The sequence below is a fragment of the Hyperolius riggenbachi genome, chromosome 10 (genome assembly GCF_040937935.1).
Source record: "Hyperolius riggenbachi isolate aHypRig1 chromosome 10, aHypRig1.pri, whole genome shotgun sequence".
NCBI lineage: Eukaryota > Metazoa > Chordata > Amphibia > Anura > Hyperoliidae > Hyperolius > Hyperolius riggenbachi.
This window is the reverse complement of record NC_090655.1, coordinates 109,360,745-109,382,997: the sequence shown is the minus strand read 5'-3', so window position 1 is coordinate 109,382,997 and position 22,253 is coordinate 109,360,745. Positions and strand designations below refer to the sequence as shown.

The following is a 22,253-nucleotide window of genomic DNA, read 5'->3' as shown; positions in this document are numbered from 1 at the left end:
TTCAGATACTACTGAAGCCAGAGGTCAGAAGGGCTGTCAGGCAACCAGTATATTTTAAAAGGAAACAAATATGTAATATGTAATATGTTGAAAATTAATTTTAAGTTTTCTATTTATTTTGAAAAATAAAAGATCTATACTACACAATCCCTTTAAAGCCAGAGTTAAGGTTGTTGTGTAAAGAACCACTATAGTCTGTGCAGGTTCTGTATGCATGACAGTTATTCAGGATTAATTTCAGTGAAAACATACACCATCTGCTGGCCACAACTAGGAATTACAGGTCCTTGCTTTTCTCAGGAAGCTGACAATTTATGACACAACAAAGACATAAAACACTCTGTATATACCTGAGCCTATTCCTGAGATTCCTGAGACTCCTGAGAATCCTGAGATTCCTGAGACTCCTGAGATTCCTGAGACTCCTGAGACTCCTGAGATACCCGCTGTGCTGTAAGTTGTGCTGCTTTGTACCAGGGTCTTCTTTTCCATACCACCCCCACCAACCTGGTAGGAGATTTTGGAACCGCTTGTGTTCGATCCCTCTGTTTTGATAAAACAATGAAAAAGATTTAAGAAGCCAATCTATTTCTTCTATATTTTTAAACATACAATGTGCTATTCAAAATTTGTAAAGCAATAGTTAGTAAACTGTATATAAATAATATAACAATGAACTTAAAACACTAATATGATGACTTACTTGGTGGCAGCGATACTAGTCTTGATGAGGTTGTTACTGTTTCTGTATAAGCTGAAAAATAATAGATCAAAACAGTTAGCTAGTATAGATTCTTGTTACATTTTGGGATGAGCTAATCTGCTGTATGGCAACTGCCTCAATCTAATTATGCAAGAGGCGATATCTTAATGATTAGGCACATAACTCTAAGTGCTACACGTCTAATTATTAAAATATCACCCGATGAAGCCAGCTGTATTAGGCAATAAATGTTGTGAGTGAATAAAGGATATAAATATATAATAATATTGTGTGTTTTATGAGGAGGTAAGGTATCCTGTACCACTTACATCTAGGGGTGTCTATCTATCTATAAGACTATTTCTATACTAATCAACCCCTATAGGTATTTTTAGGCACTGCCAATCATACCCACAAACTTGAAGGTTGGAGAATGTAGCGGGAAGTCCTTCAGAGCGCACCTAAAGCAATAAACCAGAGAACATCTCTGAAGTTGTATGAGTGGTTGTTTTAGTGACAACCCTAATAACGTGGGTAACATTCTACTGTGGATTACTTTACCCACAATGCTAGTGGAACATTTTGCCAAGTATTCTTTTTCTTTCTTTTGTTGTATTTGAAGAGATTACATTTCTTGTTAGCTCAGGAAGTGAGAATAATTCACTCCAAAAAGAACACAGAAAAGCAATAAAAACCATGAATGGGTTAGGACCATTTTCCACTCTCTGTAGAATAGTGGACTTTCACAACAAACAATGATTATAACAAAATAAGTATAAACAAGACAACAAGTATATCTTACTTCTTCCTGTGGTGTCTCCCCCGTCCCGATAACTTTTCTTGGTTATATTATCCATTCCATCGTCACCTACAAAATAATTAAAGCACTGAGTAAAGGTGTGTTTTAATTATATTACACTTTTACTTATAACGTGCAGTATATAAAACCTACAGTTACATCTTATTTGTTCTTTGGTCCTTTCCTTATTTGGCCTTGTCTGGTAAATGCACTGAAATCTCCAGGGCAGTGGCAATTGTTTTATGAACTTATACTACTTAATCTTTAGCAGGTTTCATCAGGAATCTGCTCATAGCCTATAAATTTAGCTGTGTACTGATCAATGCCATACAAAGCTATGCAGCTGTTGATCTCCTGCTGCCAATATTCTGCTTGATCAACTAAAATTACCACCACTCTTCATAACAGTTTGGTCAATATACTGTCTAATATTGTTTGGAAGCCTAATGATTGACTTGCAGGAGTCAAAAACACTGGCAGGTTAGATGAAAGTGACTGAATCTGGTGAAATGGGTGAAATGCCATCTCTACACATTGATGCAGATTTTCAAAAATGCACAGTTTGTTGGAATAGGTTTATTGAAAAGGCCAATATATGGAAATAAGGAATTATTGTAACGTATTCACAACAGTATATTTTTGCTAAGGGTTGCTGCATTTATCTATCTTCATTATTTTTTTCATCATCTTATTATTTAATTAATAATGTATGCCTGATATTTAAGTCTTGGTGTATGGTATCCTTAACTTATTGTTGAAAATGTTGTTCACTTAATAGCAGAAAATCTGCAATTAATGTAGGTGAGGTCTACTACACAACTTAGGTTCTTCCAGGCTCTCAAGACCTAGATTTCAGTAAAAATCTATTAACCCTTCGCACTCTCGCATGCAAATGTTCAAACAAATGCATTCACAGATTCACTCATCCAGGCACAACTGTTATCCCTACAGCTAAGTTAAAAGCCGGGGTTTTAGTTCACAGAAGAATGCATTCTTATGCTTAGTCACTTATACTGCTCAGAAGTACCCAGGTAAACATAGGTGTCCTAGATTTCAGTAAAGACCACTTACGCCTCATTCTAGGGGTCTAAAAAGGCTGCACATGGAATAGGAGGCTCTTGGACAAAATGAAGAATTCAAAATATAACCCCTAACATAGTCATAGTTTAATGTCCCTATTATGGTCTAACACACATATTGGGGGATACTAATTAACTTATCAGAAGGAACATACACATTTCTGGCCAAGAGCAAGCCCTGATCCTGACCAGTCCTGTGGAGAACATTAGAAATTCAGACCCCATGTTTTATCCAAATCTATGTTTTTTATGAAATGCAAGAGAAGATAGTTAGCCAGTTTTGAAGATAATATCTAAAAGACCAATGAAATAGGTGGGTGATTTAGGAGTAGTTATCAGTTGTTCCTGGGTGGAGGATGACTTGAGGCCTTCCAACTACAATATTCCTTACTGTGGAAGAAAGTCATCTTACAGTAGTAATATTTTAGCCTTCAAATACCTTTCATAAAATAAGATAAATGTTAAACCAAGCCTGGCTCAAGTTTGAAAACGTAACTTAAAATGCAGCAGTTGTGTTGAGCCAGCAGAGAAATGGCACTGACATGCTGTCAGTGCAAAGTACAGTGCCTCAATGTAAGCATGGATTATGATAAAAAAAATCTTGCCTAGTGGGGCCATCTCTACCTAGCGCGGCATTTACATGAATAATGTGAAAAGCTATAATTGATGTTTAAAAAGCGTTTACATTCATTTGAATGGACAGTGCTTCATCACTTTTAAATGACGAAACCACTGCTTTTAGAAGCCTGTGTGAACAGGGCCCTTATACTGCCTTCAGGCCTTCATTACACCTAAAATCAGACTTTCATCACACCCCCAGCTTTATCAAGAAGAGCTTATCAGCAAAAGATGGATTTTTTTTTTACATTACTAGTATTTTGTTCATCACTCTTTCTACTTTTTATAAAAACCTTTTCTTAGTAGGCAGATAAATACGCTGTATTTGTACAAATCTGTACATCAGGCCAAAAAGAGGAACAAGGAGATTAACTTCAAAAATAAAGAACAGTTTTGGGCTATGTTTTTGGCTCTTTTTGAGGAGCAAAAAAATCCCTGTACCTTAGGATGAGTGTGGCTGCTTCATGGAAGTGAAACGAGCAGTGATTGTTTTACTTACATTGTTGCTTCTCTTATATGAGCAGGACAGTTTGGCACAACAGCAGATAATATGAAACATTTAGAGGCAGGCCCCGCAGTTTTGTTAATGTGAAGACAGCTGAGGATGAGAGCCAATTTTCCCATCTTAGTTTGTTTTTTTTACCCTTCTTTCTGTAAAAGATTATTTCATTCAACCAACATGGATGCTGCCTTTGATATGACAGATAAAAACATCTGTCACAGCCATAAATCTGACAGCATTTAGACAGTAAACTAGAAGATTACAGCACATTACTCAAGCACATATTTCTAATTTTTACACGAGCTTGTTCTGTTTCAGCTTGATGTAGTTATCTCACGTAAAGGATGTTGGAACAAAATCGGTGCACAATTCCACTTCCTGTTATCCCAAATAGTGACCACACAAGGAGAAAGCCCTTTATTTATCCACTGTCTGTAATCTAGACATATATAAAAGTCAATATTTCAGGCAGATTTCATCACTTTGACTAAATTTACTTGAAATCACTTAACTTCCACAGCCAAGGCTGGATTTATAATTTTAGCGCCCCTAAGCCAACATTCTTGTCACCCTTCCATGTTCATCAATCCCCTCCATTACATGATGTTACATGATGTACATCCACTTTTCCATGTGTAAAATCCATGTACAGCAGCCTCTCTCGCTCTATTGAACAGCAGCATCTTTTTTTCCTTGTGTTACTTTCCATTTGCAGCCTTTCTTTTCAATTTGCCGCCTCTTCCTTTATATGCAGCAACTCTTCTTCAATATCCAGCTATCTCTCTTCCAGGTCCGGCTGTCCCCTTGTGCTGCAGCTGCCCAAGGCCCTGGCCTTTGTGACTCTTCTAGAAATCTGGCCCTATCCACAGCACTGACAGCGCTAATTAATACATTCCTGATTGATTTCCAAACCACAATCAGGAATAGCAGCGTATCTTTGATGATTAGGCCCCAAATAGATCAGTAGCTGCCTAGCTTTGTAGTGCATCTAGTGATTGGTTGAGCAGCAGTATGAGCAATTTCCAATCAGATTCCCCCTGAATGTTGCTATGTGGCCCAATTTTCACTACTCTCAGCCAATATTGTAATTAGGGAGTATCAATCATCTCATTGGCCTGCACCGCAGGAAAGACATGCAACTTGCAGCCAATCGGCCATAACTATTGTTATGGTTAATCTTCATTGTCCAGCACTATGCATATGCCAATGTGATCCTGAAGTGAGAGGAACATGGAGTCTGCCATTGCTGGCTTCCCTTTGAAAATAAATCATCTTGCCTGTCTCCTGCAGTGATCCTCTGTCTTTGATTCTCTCTGCATTACTCACCCAGAGTAGGCATACAGATTACTCACTAATTATCATTATTAATATTACTATTATGGTTGCTAGGGATGTTTAATGAGATGCAAATAATTTTGTGTTAATGCAGCATTATGCAAATGTTTGCAGCTTGAACATGAACCAATCAAATCCTGCTGAGGTAAAATTTGATTGGTTCATTTTTAAGCTTCATACATTTGCATACATATTTAACATAATCCCGTATCAACTCAAAAATATTTGCATCTCATTGACCATCCCTAACATTTACATGCCTCCACTGGTTGCATGCTTGTTGCAGGACAAGGTTGTAACTTGTATTGAGGCGACAAAGACCCACCAAAACAGCTTGGCTGTCAGGCAACTGGCTCTAAAAGGTGATAAAGTATGGTCTCCCATATCCATCTTATTTTAGACGTCTATAATTTTTATTACTATTATTCTCCAGTACTTACAGATGATACAGTGTTTTACACATGAATAGGAATAAGTCACGTTACACGCTGTCCACAATCTAAAGTCCCTGTCACATATAAGGGTCTATTTTGGAAGAAAGCAATCAACCTACCAGAATTTCAACTGATGAGGAAGGACAGAGAGGAAATGCCTGCAGCTTTAATGGGTATGTGTGTGTTAGTGTGAGTATGGGTTAGTATCAGTGTATCTGTGTGCACTTGTGTGGGTGTGAGTAAGTGGTAGCTTGTAAGTGTGCTAGTATATATAAGTATGTGTGAGCAAAAGAGAGCTTAAGAGTTTGAATGTGTTATCTACAGTGATCATAAACAGCCAGCAATAGCAATACTTTGATTGATTCTTGCCTGCTTGTTACAGGTGTGTAGCGCACAGATGAAGCCAAATGATCAGCTAGGCGGCTGCATTTTTAAAAAGGTGATAGCAATGGCAGTTTCAATACATACAGTATACATGTTCATTTCACTTCAAGTTTCCTTGAGGCCCCTTTTACACTTGCATTTTAAGCCTGCATTGCATTACCCTGTTTTACCGTGGGTAATGCAATGTTAATGCAAGGCAATGGGGCATAGCATCACACTGGAAGTGCCCGATCTGCCACTGAGCTGCCGCAAAGTCAACAGCGTATTACCAGCCAACTTCCAGTAATGTAAGTCAATGGGTGGCGCATGCGTGGAACGATGGGAATACAAGTGGGAAACCTGGGGATCCCAGTGATGTACAGCAGAGAGTAGTGCGTCACTGGGCAAGGGGCAGTGAGTGGCGTGCGGGGGGGGGGGTGGTCAGTATGCATGTGACCCTGATGGTACACCCTGCAGCAGAGTATTATGTTTTTGGTTTTGTGTACTGCTGTGAGTTTTGCCAGGAGATGGGCATCGTACCGCAAACACAATATCAAGTGTAAAACCATCCTGAAACAAAACCAGAAACCCGAATCTTCCAAAAGGAGGCTTGGAAATTTCATTATTAATGTCCTTCTAAATATGGTTTCCAGGGTGTAATGCTGCTGCTCTCGATACAATACTGTACCGATCTGCATACTTGTTCCATATGAGTGAGCCAGTAAGTATTATAGGCAGAGGGCCAAAATCAAAACGGTCAGCTAGTATTATCAGAAGGAGATCAGCAATAGCAGCCTCCAGGCTTCTCTCGGGAAAGATCTTCCCCATGTTATACGTTTTATACAGAGAGGGGTACAATGATATAAGGCTTGATCAGCCATGTATAATAAGTGGCATAACAAATTCCTGTTCAGCTTATTGTTGCCTGTGTAAGTCGATCTTCAGAAGTTTAAGGCTTTGGCAGGAGAGCCAGGGAAGGAATGTCTATTCCGACTAAAGGACTTGGGAAAGAAGTAAAGCAAATCTATCCTAAGTCAGCTGGGAGCCAATAATAGTATAGTTGTATGCATCAGGAACTTATATCTTCTTGGCTGCTATCAGTTTTATTATTAGATTCATCTTTTATTTATTTTTTATTGTATTCATAAACCGCCACCATATTAAGCAGCGCTGGGGGGGAGAGACCCTGCCAAAGGCTTGGGTGGAGGAGGAAGACATAAGGTAGAGCTGTGTAAAAGATTAGATACCACTGTGGGCAGCATGATGTAATATTGAAAACAATCCTTGCCTAGGTTTAATTCCCATAAGCCCTATCTGCTTGGAGTTAATATGTTATTCCGGTGTCTGTGTGGGTTTTCTCTAGGTATTTCACCTACTTTCTAAAATCATACTAATATGTTAACTGTATTCCCTCCAAAATTGATCCTGGACCAGACATGGGCAAACTATGGCCCACGGGCCATACCCAGCCCATTTGGCCCGCCAACGCAGGGCTGGATTCAGTGTCTCCCTCCTGCTTTATGCAGAGTTGCCAGTGGTGTGTAAATGACAGGTTACACACCCGCTCACAGCTTCCAGCACCAATCTCCCTTCGCCTGTCCAGCATCGAATCTCCATGGCTACAGAGGCATCATGTGACCCACTGCTAGTATGTGCCACAAGAAAAGCGGCACACTGTAGCCACCATTGGCAGCTAGACACGTGGCTGAAAGGAGATCAGTGCTGGAAGGTGTGAGTGGGTGAGTAACCTGTCATTTACACTTTTCTTGCAACTCTGCATAGAGAATGAGGGAGGGAAGAGGTGAGAGAGGAGGTAGGCACTGAATCCAGACCTGTATCGGAGGAGAGGGCTGCTAATACTTGGGGCGCATATGCAACCTTTACTGTGGAGGGTGCTGCCTAATATAGGGGTACACCAGCTACCTATACTGGGGAAGGGGCTGCCTAATACTGGGGGCACAACTGGTTACCTAAACTGGGGAGGGGGCTGCCTAATACTGGGCACACTTGGCTGACTAAATTGGCAAGGGGCCTCCTAATACTGGGAGAACACCTAGCTATCTGAGCTGTGGAGACGGCTGCCTAATACTGGGGAAACACCTGGACACGTAAGCTGTGGAGGGGGCTGCCTAATACTGAGGGAACACCTGGACACTTAAGCTGTGGAGGGGGCTGCCTAATACTGGGGAAACACCTGGACACTTAAGCTGTGGAGGGGGCTGCCTAATACTGGGGAAACACCTGGACACTTAAGCTGTGGAGACGGCTGCCTAATACTGGGCAAACACCTGGACACTTAAGCTGTGGAGGGGGCTGCCTAATACTGGGGAAACACCTGGACACTTAAGCTGTGGAGGGGACTGCCTAATACTGGGCACACTTGGCTACCTAAATTGGCAAGGGGCCTCCTAATACTGGGAGAACACCTAGCTATCTAAGCTGTGGAGGGGGCTGCCTAATACTGGGGGAACACCTGGACACTTAAGCTGTGGAGGGGGCTGCCTAATACTGAAGGTACATCTGCTACCTATATTGAGGAGAGGACTGCTAATACTGAGGGTATACCAGACTATCTATACTAGGGGGAAGCTCTCTGGCTACCTGAACTGGGGGCCAAACTATGACTAGGGGTAAATTTGGCTTCCAGCATGGAAAGGAGGGGGGCACATAGTTTACCTACACTGGTCCGGTCCTCTGTAAAACTTAGTATCCCTTTGTGGCCAACAAGTCAGGAAATTTGCTCACCTCTGTCATAGACTGTGATGGGTATATTAGACTATGACTTGGTGGTGACATTAAAATGCACTATGGAATATCTCAGTGCTATAATACATAATAAAACATAATAGTAATTATGTGTTCTCATTCAGAACTGTAATGTACTGTTGTGTAACGCTAGTCTATCTTTAGTTACCTGTAAGAGGAATCTACATTTTTAGATGCCTTAGCAAGTTGAAACAGTTTAGCTTCTTGGAAATGCTGCGGCCTCCCTCTCCGGGGTGTATAGACTCTACAGGCTGCATTGCTGAAGAATGAAGATTTTAGCTCAGCAATGAAAGCCTCGGTGATCTCAGAAGACATGGCGTGATCATTTTAATCTGCACAATAGTGTTCCTGCAGGCAACATACATGCAAACACCTGTATTTATTGTAATCGAGCAACACCCAGACTTACCCTGAGAAAAGTAATTTAAACCCTTATAAAGCATAGCTAGGAGGGAGGAAGAAGAATAAGAGCTGGTACAATAGAAGTCAAATTTAGCTCTGGTAGGAATGCCCAGTCGGAAGTTGCTTCAGTGATGGGTGAATAGAATGTAACAAAGCTGCATTTTACATAAAGACACTACAGAGTAAGCAAGCAGCTCGGGGTGACCCAAAACCACTAGGAAAATATAGGGGACTAAAAGAGATTGAAAAGCCCTCCTACTAAAAGCACACTAAACATTGAGATTTGTAATTTGTTTACCAGCCGGGGTGTAACTGGAGGGGAGAAGCCCCTGTGATTGCAGAGGGACCCCGAGCTGCGGGGGCCGCAACTAATAACCTTCCCACCCTCCAATACAGGGGACCATACTTCAGATCAGGTGCTTTTGTGGCTATGGGTGTGAAGATCATGATGGTCACACTTGTTTTATGACCCTTGTGAGATGAGCCCCAAGGCCATGAAAGGCACCAATGGAAGGCTAGGGAAGTGGTGTAAACATGGGGGGGGGGGGGGCAATAAGGAGGAACGACAGTGAAAAAAACGTATTGGAAAAAAAAGTGCTTCATTTTTACAATAATTATGTATAAATGATTTAGCCAGTGTTTGCCCATTGTAAAAACTTTCCTCTTCCTGATTTACATTCTGTCATTTATCACATGGTGACATTTTTACTGCTGGCAGGTGATGTCAGTGGAAGGAGATGCTGCTTGCTTTTTTGGCAGTTGGAGATAGCTGTAAACAGCTGTTATTTCCCACAATGCAACAAGGCTCCCACAGTGTGATGTCAGGACCATTGTCCTGACATCACACTGTGGGAGGGGTTTCGCCACGATATCAGCCATACAGCGCCCCTGATGATCCATTTGTGAAAAGGTAAAGGGGGTATCAGCTACAGACTGGGAAGAAGTTCAATCCTTGGTTACAGTTCCTCTTTAAAGTTTTGTTTGGGGACCCCCTTGAATGGTAGTTATGCCACTATTTACCAGCCAAAAGGAAGGACAAGGTCTGGCACAAATATTGCATCCTACTTTTTAAAGATCTTTTAAGTACTGAGCCAGACCCATAGATGTGGAACCTAGATCCGTCCCAAAGCTGAATGAAGGCATCTGTAGAGGGTTATCTTCCAAAATCCAATACATGTATAAAACAGAGTGAGGTGTGGCAGAAATGTGGGGTCCTATAAAGTGCAAATTACATCTGCTATACAAGACAGGGTCAGCTGGTGCTTGCCCAACTTAAGCAGCGTAGTGCAAAAACACCTATTACAAAAAAACGAGCCTGCACACTAAAGGCTGTTTGCAGTAACAAACTGTATTGACAACAAATAGCATACTACACGTTATGGTCCTTTCAGACCATCCTCAATCTGAAATGGAACCCAAGGTGAGAGGGTTATGGAGGCTGACATATTTATTTCCTTTTAAACAATGCACAATGCCTCTGCTGATCATCTGTCTCTAATACCTTTAGCCATAAACCCTAAACAAGCATGCAGATCAGATCTTTTGAACAAAAATCTGACAAGATTAGCTGCATGCTTTTTTTCATGTATGTGATTCAGACACTACTGACCAGAAAGTTCAACAGGACAACCAGACAACAACCAGACAACTGGTATTGTAAACAAGGAAATAAATATGGCAGCCTCCATATGTCTCTCACATCGGCCTCCTTTTAACTACTAGCCGACCGCGTCACGCCGATGGGCGTAAAGTCCTGGGGCTTCAGTATGCAGGAGATTGCGCTCAGATCTCCTGCTACTATTTAGAACAAAATAAATATACAACTCTGAAAGCTCTGTTGGTGGGGAGAAAAGGGGGGGGGGGGGGGTAATCACTTGTGTGCTGTGTTATTCGGCCCTTCAGCTTGGCCTTAAAGCTGCAGTGGCCTATTTTAGAAAATAGGGGTACTTTTCCGTTAGCCGGGCGCATCCACTAGGTGGCGATAAAACTCCACCAGAATTACATCTTTCCCTACTATCCATGGAGGGGGAAAAGTAATAAACGCCACCTAGTGGATGTGCTCGGCTAACAGAAAAGTACCAAAAAATGACATGGTCTTTAGGGGGGTAAAGCCTGTGGTTCTTAAGTGGTTAAAGGGAACTTTAACCGTGGATAAAAAAAAGTTTCACTTACCTGGGGCTTTCCCAACCCTTCTACAGCCATCCTGTGCCCACGCAGCTCCACCAGTGTCCTCCAGTCCCCCGCCACGGCTTAGTTTCGTTTTCGGCCGAATGCCAGTCGTCCTACAGCAACGCGTCCTATTCTTCCGCATTTCCCGACGTAAAGTGCCGTAAAGCACGTCCATATTATATGCAAAAAACATTTTTTTTTACTAGACCAGCATTGGAAGGGTTAAACACAGAAGTTTAAAGTTTCTGGAGAGATATGCAGAAGTTCAGATTGTTACATTCTATTTAGTTATATGTATCTATTGAGAAATGTTACACACTCTTTGGCTGTCCTCCAACTCCTTCTCAGTGAGAGAGATGAGTCACATTCAACACTTAGATACATTTATGTAAACAAAATGTATCTATTTCAGCTTCGGATGCGTCTGCAGAAATCTCCAGGAACTTTAAAGCCCTGTGTAACCCTTCCAATGCTGGTCTAGTAAAAAAAAAAATGCTGGTTGCATATAATATACTGTAAATAATGTTTTGAAATGCAGGGTTATATTCCGCTTTAATATACCCCTGAAAGAACAGTGGCTTTAGAACGGTGAAATGTGCATATGATGTGCCACAGATGTGATATAACAATCTTATATGTGTGGGTCCATAGCAGACATTGGTAGCCTACTGCCATCCAGTCCCAAATGTTACCCTCTGTGCAAGGTTACAATACCCTACATAAAATAGCAATGGTTAAACTAAGCCAATAGTTTTTTTATTTTACTAGCGGAAGAGATGGTAATCCTTTAAGATGGTCAAATAGCGCCTGCACATCTGACTGCCCTCTGCTGTCTATAGGCAGGTATAGATACGTACGCTTGTAGAACACAAGTCTTCCGGGCCAAAGGAGTTATTGCTACAGTTGGATCTAAATATGAGATGTAGATGTCGTTTTATTGAAGGTTAAAACATCATCATTTCAGGTTCTTAGCTATGATAATAATCTTAATTTTCACATCTCTATGTCTGCTTGTCAAAGACCACTCTAAAACCACAGTCATCAGATATCTATCTGGATGTCTGGCTGTCTACATGGAACTATATTAATATCCAAAAAGCCAGTCAGCTGGATGGAAAGAATCTGCCTGACCATTTTGACATACTAGCATCGAGGCCTTGTTTTTGCTCTCTCCGCCTCTTCCTTAGCCGTGAACATGCACCCTTGGGCATGCTAAGCTTCCATGTTTGTAGCTAGCCCACCCACTTCTGTAAACAGAAGGAAGTTAGGGTGCGCCTGCACTTTCTATTGCTCTCATAACTGTGTTCCTTGCTTAACTGCAGACCAGTTTACTCCCAAACAATTCCATAAATCCATAAATTGAAAGTAGACCTGTGTGCTGCTGTAGGTTGAAACCTGTAGTGGATTAATAGCTGCAGTTCATCGAAAATGAAATACATTGAACAGACAGCTAATTAGATGTTATGGAGAAAGGCTTTTACATGTAATCACAGCTCTATTCACTGTCCTACTCAGATCTACAAACGCTCTATCACTGCAAGAGTCAACTACTCTCTAAAGAATGACTGGACAGCAGTATAGGTTGGACCCCAAATATATATCAAAGGTCACCCAGTCTAGCAGAATCAATTCTACATTTAGCACTGGAGTTCATAATAATAGTGTCCTACAGTGAGGACACTGTATGATGTATACAAGAGGCCAAATGTGCATTTCATTTCATTTGGGATGAGTGTGTACTGGTAATCCATAAGGGAATATGCCATATTTATATCAGTTTTCTTTCAGCTGGCTTGGATGCTGTGATAGATGGTTTATGTATTATAAAGATCTTTATATAATATTCTCCTCCTCAGAAAAATAAAATGGCATTTTCTGTTTTAACAGGCATTGAGCTAAACCTTTCTTATCAACTTGACTGTGTGTGATATTAATAACTTCCGGTGCAGTGATTTCCTCTGTTCATCTCTGCAATTTATCTTATTATGATTTTCATTTGCTGGTGTCCAAAAATGTTTTAACCTTTCTGACTTCATCCTGTAGAAAACGTTTATAGCCAAATCCTAGATTGTTGTACAATGCATAGTGTGCCTTATCAGGGTCATGTATGTACATGATATTTCTATGTCTTATGAGCCATAACTTAGTTTAATTTGCATTCCTGCAACTACTCATCCTTCTGGCAATGCTACAAGCTGCGAAGATATTTTGACCCTGAGTCATCCAACTTTTCTCCTGCATTTTCTCACAGGAGATGTGTTCACTTCTTAGCCATAAAATATTCATAATAAAAAATAACTTGAAGTCCCCAGCAAGCAAACAGTACTCATCATAGTACAACAACAGCAAAACATTTGTAAAGCGCTTTTCTCCTGTAGGACCTAAATATTACCTTTTTGTAACTTTTCACATGTTTCGATTAAGCACTTTGTAGTGAAGATTATAGCAAAAGGTTAATGGAATTAGGGTCCTTGTGTGATGTTGTCACTGTATATGTATATTTTAATTATTTGTATAAAGTATTGTAACTCAATACTGTTTCTATTCTGGAATTGATATAGTCTCAGAAAAGAGGTTATCCTTTTTCACAGGGGGAGTTGCTTTCTGTGTGAAGAAGATATATGAACTTTGAGCTCTTCTGTTGTGCTGAAATGTCAATATAGGTTCTGTAGGAACTCAGCAGGTATCTTAAACCTGCCTAACATTATTTTAAACTGCAGTACACCTTGCAGCCTACATATTTTGAGAGGCATTGTTGACCTGCTAGTCTAGTGTATAGCTATGTTAGCCGACAAGTCCATCAGTGGCACAAAACAGCGATATAACTCTATTTCAGCACTGGTCCAGTCTGGAGTTATATGGTAATCTGTGCCAAACATTATTAAATAAGAGATTTGCTGACTCCTTATCTAACTGTCACTGAGACACTGTGGGCTGCTACTAGAACTCCTTTCTGGCCTTCATATTAGTTCTAGAAGACTCAGCACTGTGCAAAGACAAGGATATACAATGTCCCACAGGGCCCGCATTCTGTAAGATGCAGATACAATGTCTTGGCTGCTTGTCAGTCAGATGGTGACATCACATTACATTTCAATACTCTTACAAGAGTAAAGTTTGATGTAATTCCTTTCAAATGAGAAAGCTCCCAAACCACAGCCAAACTTTTAGAAAGCTTATAGGATAAGAAGAGAAAAGCCTGGTTAAGTATCAAGGTGGTTTACTGGATGGGCACAATAATATCTGTTATAATGGATTTTTAAACATAGAGTGGACCTGAACTCTTGCACAGAACAGAAGGAAAACAGAGAGAAATGTACCCTGTTTGTATTTAGAGAGTTTACCCTGTCTAATTCCCCCTCATCTGTTACTTATCACAACTTTAATTTGATCTCTCTGCTGTGTCAGCTGGCTGCCTCGGCAGAGCAGATACTTTGTAAACACAGGATGTTAACCCTATGTCTGCTTCCATGATATCAGGAAGTAGACACACTGCAGGTTTTTTGCAGGATTTGCAACAGCTGTAACAAAGAATTTTTTTTAAAGGTTATTATGCTATTGCTTATCTTTTAGAGCAGAGAGGAAGTTCTGAGTACAGGTCCGCTTTAAAGGAAGGAGAAAAAAACAACCAAACAGCTGGAGGCACCCCCCACTAGGCGGCAGCCTTCACAGCCACACCGTTTGTACATTAATATTTTTCTGGGTTTCATAACTGAACCCCATACAAAGACAATACATGTCATAAACATAAAGAAATCCACATCTGAAACCACTGAAGTTACCCACAGTTCATAGATGCCTGGTATATCATTAGGACAAGACTGTAAACCATTTTGATGGTGTACTGGTTCTGACTCATGTTTGACATTGAAAAGATGAAATAAACATTTGTTTAGTTTACAACGTCCACTGTTCTGCAAAATTAGCACATTCATACACCCAATAACCATGCTCAAGCAAATGCTATGACTCTGGAATATGTACTACGTAAAATTTTACCCAATAATATGATTTGCTCAGAACCTACCATTAATGTAATTAAGGATTTGTGTTGTAAGACTTCTACTCTAATTAGGGTTTGAGGCTTTGAGGTTTTGCAGAATCCAAAGGTTGACCTGACTCCACAAATTAGCTGACTGACAACCCCAACAATTGTCCAGGCTGGGGTTATCTAAAGGTACAAACCCACCAAACTATTCCCTGGCCACTTTTTCATACACTATAACATTACTATTAGATGATCTTGCTCAGAGTTTCATAATGTCTTACTATAAACACAATTAGAACATGGGAATAATTAATTGCTAGAACATGTCAGTTGGCATGATGAGACAAGAGTAATCTATGCTAATTACAGAATATGAATCTATAATGGATTTTGCTTCAGGCCATAAGGCATTGCCTCTTGTTTTGATATGAATACTTCTGTAACTGATTAAAGAGGAAAAGCAATGCTTAGAGGCAAAGTAGGCATTTGCCTTTGCCATAACCATAATCAAGGAACCACATTGTTACTTTGTTTTTCTGTTACTATTCTATCATTAGCATTTACTGACAAGACAAGACAAATAACATTTCTATTACATTTTTCTCCTGGCGGACTCAAAGCCATTGGGCTGCAGCCACTAGAGTGCACTCAGTAGGCAGTAGCAGTGTTAGGGAGGCAAGCCCAAAGTCTTCTTACTGAATAGGTGCAGGCTTACTGAACCGGAAGAGCAAAGATTTGAACCCAGGTTGCCTACTCTTGTCAGAGTCAGAGCCCTTAACCAGTACGCTATCCAGCCACTGAGTACCTATGTCCAGAGCCGGGACAAGGTCCTCCAGCACCCAAGGCTAAGGCAGCAAAGTGTGCCCCACCATCCCTCCCACCCGAGCCGTCACACACTGATTGCTACTAGACTAAGAGGTGGCCAACGGCCCCCAACACCTTAATCTGTTATATGGTTTGCAGTCACTGCCATGTATCCTCTTTTCCTATTTCTCTCTGCTTCAAACACAATAGGGGAATGATAGCTGAGTGAGTTGTGCGCCCCCTCCTACATTGCGCCCTGAGGCTGGAGCCTCTCTCGCCTCTGCCTCGGCCTGGCCCTGCATATGTCTCCCAATTATGGATAGCAGTGGAGCGAAGGAAGGGCGTATGACAGGTGATGGAGTTTGTGAGGCATGCAGGAGAATGTACACTTGGCACTTAAAGGGGAACTGAAGAGAGAGCTATATGGAGGCTATCATGTTTATTTCCTTTTAATCAATACCAGTTGCCTGGCAGCCCTGCTGGTCTATTTCTCTGCAATAGTATCTGAATAAAACCAGAAACAAGCATGCAGCTAGTCTTGTCAGATCTGACTTTAAAGTCTGAACCACTGAAACACCTGATCTGCTGAATGCTTGTTCAGGGGCTAAGGCTAATAGTATTAGAGGAAGAGGATCAGCAGGGCTGCCAGGCAACTGGTATTGCTTAAAAGGAAATAAACATGACAGCTTCCATATACCTCTCTCTTCAGTTCCCCTTTAAAGTTCCATCAATCCAAAGGTGGCCGTACACAATTACTTTTTTTTTTGTTTTGTTTTTGAACCAGAGAAATATGATTAATTTCTCAGCTTGATCGAATAATCAGATAACAGAATTCAATATACCAAACGTTTCTGATTGAGTTTCTCGAAAATATCAAACAAACTAATCAATCATTTTTTTCTCTATCAAATAAATATTTGACTTCTTATACAATCAATGGTTTTATAGAGAAAAAAATGGAAAATCGATCAATTTGTTTGTATCATGCATGACCACACAGTAGAGCAATCAGCAGCAGCAATTGTCGTACATCATTTGCTGTTCTAATCTAAACTGGGGGACTATCATATATTATTGGTTGCTATATGTTACTGCCATCTACACATTATCTCTGCCTTAGCATAATGTTGTAGGTTTCAGTTGCCATGGATACTTTGTAACATCCACAACCCAGTTATTATGCCGAATCCACACTTGCTCAGTCCTATGATACACATATCTGCTGTATATTTGTCATTTCGCCTCATCCACACACAAAGTCCGTCTCTAAGGTGAAACAGTGCCCTGACTGTTCCTCGGTGTGGACTCAGCGTAGTTTTTGTAAGAGTGATCTAACTGCACAAATCTCTCGCACGTCTCCCATAGCTCTCCTAGTAAACACATTCACCTAACTTTCCCTTCTAGCACAACCTTGTCAACATGCAATGCATCTGTGGGAGACTGCTGTATAACACTCCATATTACCACATCTAAAGTGATTCAGTGCTAACTGCGCAGCTCCTGATATCTGTATATAGCCTGCAAGTTCATCATCAGCAATATTTTCTTGTACCTAGGTGACACCTGTCATTCCTGCATGAACAAACTTGATCTGTGAAGAAGCAAGCGGCTATGATTAATGTCTTCAGCAAGCTGTGCAATGTGACTCTTTTCTTTAAACCTGGAATGTTATCAATTTTTCTTATGTCTGGCCGTGACTAATGCTAGAGTCTGATCACCTTTTCACCAGTATAGAGATGGAACTGGGATCAAATCAACCATCACAGGCAGCCCTTTTTATGCTCTGGTATATAAATATTTGTCTAGCCTATTAGGCATTAGCATGACACGAATCAGATGGATAAGAGCAGAATAGCTCAGAATTATCTACTGCTGCCAAATGTCAGACTGAATTAGCTGCTGATTCACGTATTGGGCTAGAAGGCAATTTCTGGACCTGATTTAGATAACTTTCCTGGGTTTTCTCTCAATGTCTAGCAAGTGAAAAAGTGCTAAAAAGCAATGAAAAAGTTTAAAATCAAACTTCAGTAGGGACAAGCTGTTTTGAGCACTGTCTTGCTTGTTGGCAGCTGACAATGTATTTTTATTGATAAGGTGCTGAAAACATCTATGAGAAGTGAATTGAATCAGGACTAGACAGACTTAGGGCCCATTTCCACTATCGCGAATTCGCATGCGTTTTTCGCATGCAAATTCGCATAGCAATACAAGTGAATGGGACTGTTTCCACTTGTCAGGATTCCTTTGCGTTTTTCAGTGCAGAAAAAATTCGCATGGCAAAGCCATCAGAATTCGCATATCGCATACCGCTATGCGAATCGCATACAATGTATTTAATAGGAAATTCGCATGAGGTTTGGGTATGCGAATTTTCATGCGAATTCACATGAAAATTCGCATAGACCCACATGCAAAATTCGCATCCGCATGCGAATTTTTACCGCGGCGATTCGCACCGCACAAGTGGAAATGCATTCTTAGAATGGTAAAAGGCTATGATTCTGCAACAACATCAAAAAGACAATTTTTCAAGAAAGGTAAAAATAAACAAGATAAAAACTGGAGCAGTTGCCGACTGCAAAACAGTCAGAAACCTTGATTTATTCCAGGTATTGTTACTTTCATTGGCTGCTCTAATTAACTGCTCCACTTTTGCCCCATTCCTCTTTCCACCAGTCCTGGTAAATGAATTCATAAGAGCAAACAGCAAAAGGAACCATACTCCCAAGTTCTCTTAGTTATGTAACACGCCAAATCAATACACACCATGTTGACAGCGCTTCATGCAATACTATAACATTGTGTTACTATAATCAGTAGCAATGACCCTCTTTTGAAATATAAGATGATGAGATAAATCTAGATCTATAACTTTAAAGTGGGATTATACTCCCAAAGCTCAAATTTCATTAACTACTCTTAGTTACATAAAAGAAGATTTGAAAGCATTCCAAGTATTGCCTGTGTGTGAAATAATTTATTTTCACTGCACAGAGCAGTAAAAGTTTGCTTATCTCTGGTCATTGGCAAAAGTAAGAATCCCCCTGTGCCTGTGTCTTCCCTCAGCCCACCTCCCTCTGCTGAATTGAGTTGCCAGGGTGATGTGTCTATTCAGTAGAAAAGGAGAGGGGCAGAGTGACGACACAGGCACAAGGATATACTTGACTTTGCCTATGACAAGAGATAAGAAAGCTTTTACTGCTTTGTGCAATGAAAATGAACAATTTTACAAAGAGGGAATGCTTAGGAATGCTTTCAAATGTTCTTTTATGTAACTAAGAGTCGTTACATCTCAAATTCTTATTTTGGTTGTAAAGTTTGCTCCTTATGACTGTTGAGTTTTAAACATGGTTAAATAAGGCTTGTTAAACTTTTCTCCTTGCTCCTTATCTGCTGTCAGAAGATCTTTCAGCCACACGCAGAAATTTTATAACCTGTTATCAGGAATCAGTGAGAGTAAAAAGAAATGTATAGCTGCACATTACAATAGAGACACTGGATACACACACACACATCTCATAATTCTACATATCACCTAGTCAGTCACTTTAATAACTAATATATTTATCCCATTAGTCTACAGGAAGCACTGCAAATGAAAGTCAAGTTCAAAAGTCCAAAATCACAATCACTGACTCACAGACCGATAGCAACACCTGTAGCAGATAGCAGCAGCACCAGGTAAAGCATGATTTTAAAAGATAAACTTAGCAGCAGAATATTCAGTTGTCAAGTTCTTTGGCAAATCCTCCTATTACAGGCAGTAAAATCAAACGTAATCACTTGACTTTACAGCAATCCCATCACTTGTTCTGAATGGGCATCCCAATTACGTAATATCCCATTATCTATAGATTATGTGCTATTACTTATATTGTAGACTGTTTTGCATCTATATCCTTGCAGTCAAATAGTCAGTATAAAGAAGTAAAATATGCATATAAATAATCAGTATTTTGTTCTACATACCTGATATATTTTGGCAAAAGAAGAACCTCTGGAAACAAGTGAGGCCAAATTGTGAGTGCCTCACCAAAACTTTTCCTTTTTATAATTGTTTGCCCTCCTACACTTGTTTACCCGTCCTCCGAGGTGTGTTGGGTCTGACTGATGCTTCAAGAATGTACACTTTTTCTCTTCTTCAACCTGAGTATCCCAGTCTCCCGTCACTTCCAGGCAAGTCCTGACAAAGGTGTGGCATGGTTTTGAGTTTTTCTTCGCCCCACCCTAAGACTCAGCCCTATACTCCGTAAGAGGAGAGAAAAAAAATCTCTGCCTGGAGGATGTAAACTCAGTACGAAGCTGCACCTGTCTGAGAACACAGACCGAATGTACAGTACACGGCTATAGAAAAGAAACATTATACACTAGGAAAAGCTTCACTTCTTTGTCATCTTTCACAAAAGTACTTTAAAACTGTGCTGACATTTCTGACACTTTTCTGGTCCTCAACACAAATTAAAAGAGTTTCTATGTTTACTGAAGTTTTCTTTATTGACAAAAATAAGTACATTTAAAACTTACAAAACACATTGGTGCTTAGTTATAACTTATTGCTTTTTACATTTAGAGTCCTAAATATTGATGTTTACTCATGAGCATGATTCCATTGACCCCCCCCCCCCCCAAAAAAAATAAATAAATAATAATAATAAAATAATCATAATCATAATCATAAAGGCATAGCTATGCTTTGCTGACTTAAAGGACACCTGAAGTGAGAGGGATATACAGGTTGCCATATTTGTTTCAAATTGCCTGGCTGTCCAGCTGATCCTCTGCTTCTGCTTCTAGTACTTTCAGCCATTGACTTTGGATAAGCATGCAGATCAGACATTTGAATAAATAAATATGGCAGCCTCCGTGTTCCTCTCACTTCAGTTGTCCTTTAAGCATGTTGCTCAAAGCAGCACTCCAGAGGGAAATGACCCATTAGGGGCATTGAGTTAGTATTATGGGCCCTGAGAATTAGGGGTAAAACTGAAATATATAATTCTTCTTGGATATGGGCTATAAGCTTGCTGCCAGGTTTTATAATTGATCATAAATGGGCCTTTGTTGATAGCGTGAGTATTTTCATTCTTTATTGTTTCATGGTCATTCCAGTTTCTGCTATTATTACAGCAGCATACTTTTGTATTTTTTTTTTCAATTTTACTTTTAGATAGTTTCTTTCTTTCTTTTTGTGTGTGTGTTTTTTTTTTTTGTTCGTTAATGCTGGACTGACAATAGAGGATGCAGAAGTTGCAAGGTATAGGTATAACCTTGATGCTACAACCCCACTTCTTAATACAGCACCAGGGAGTCAACCAGTCCACACCCGTATCCACCAAGGGTGCAACAACAGTCCAAATGAAGAAAGACCGGGTCTCGACCTGGATTTTAGGCCAATTGGCCAATTTTTATTTGCAGAACCACAGTGCTAGAGCACAACGTTTCGACCAGATGGTCTTTATCAAGTGCTTACCAAGTATTTGTGCAACAATCACATATATAGACAATTAAAACACACCCCACTAAGGGGCGGGCACAACACTTAAAGCGAGAAGCCACATTGTATTATTATTATCACAGGAAACATTTTAGATTATATGCCTCGTTCATGCCATTTGGCGCCAAAGTGCCAAGGTCATCAATCCACCTACTCTCCCTGCGCAACAAGGAGGCTTGGGGGTCCACACCCTCCTGCGAGAACACCTTTTCCAGCACACACCATCTTAGGTCGCCTACTGCATGTCCACATTCGAAAAAATGACGACCCACAGGGGATTCAAATGTATCCTTGGATTTCTCATTATCCTCCTTTTTGTAATTCCTAATGCTACTCCTATGCTCATTTATCCTCCTCCTAGCATCCCTAGTAGTCTGGCCCACGTAGCCCATGCCGCAGGGGCACTTCAGCAAGTAAACAATATTTAACGTTGTACACGAAAAATTTCCTTTAATGTTAATTCTTGTTCCCTTAGTGGTATGCGTGACATAGTCACCACGCATAATTGAGGAACAGTTCTGGCAATTCATACATGGGAAAGTGCCCCTGCGGCGAGGGACAAACGCAGCATCAGCGTTCCTCGAATCCTTTAGGTCAGCCCTCACTAGCTGGTCCCTGACACTTTTCCCTTTCCTGAAAACCATTTTAGGGGGGGCATGAAGTTGCAAGGGCATCAGGGCCCCTGGATCCAAGGGACCCACACAAGGCCCTCCTCCAATCACATCATTAGTACTTTTTATCACTGTAGTGGTAATGCTAACCTCTTTATATGCTCTGAATAGAGGTAATCGTTAAAAATC

General features: G+C 40.5%; 1 protein-coding gene across 1 annotated transcript in view; it reads right to left on the bottom strand.

Moving 5' to 3' along the window:
* The window catches only part of COL17A1 (collagen type XVII alpha 1 chain), an 85,527-nt gene extending 65,423 nt beyond the window's left edge, over positions 1-20,104 (bottom strand). Inside the window, exons 1-4 of the mRNA XM_068256716.1 lie at positions 19,932-20,104; positions 1,506-1,571; positions 704-754; positions 351-545 (exon numbers count right to left, since the gene is read on the bottom strand). Coding sequence (XP_068112817.1) covers positions 351-545; positions 704-754; positions 1,506-1,560 — 301 coding nt within the window. The 5' untranslated portion in view covers positions 1,561-1,571; positions 19,932-20,104. The remainder of the gene's footprint in view (positions 1-350; positions 546-703; positions 755-1,505; positions 1,572-19,931) is intronic.
* Between the last annotated feature and the right edge of the window lie 2,149 nt (positions 20,105-22,253).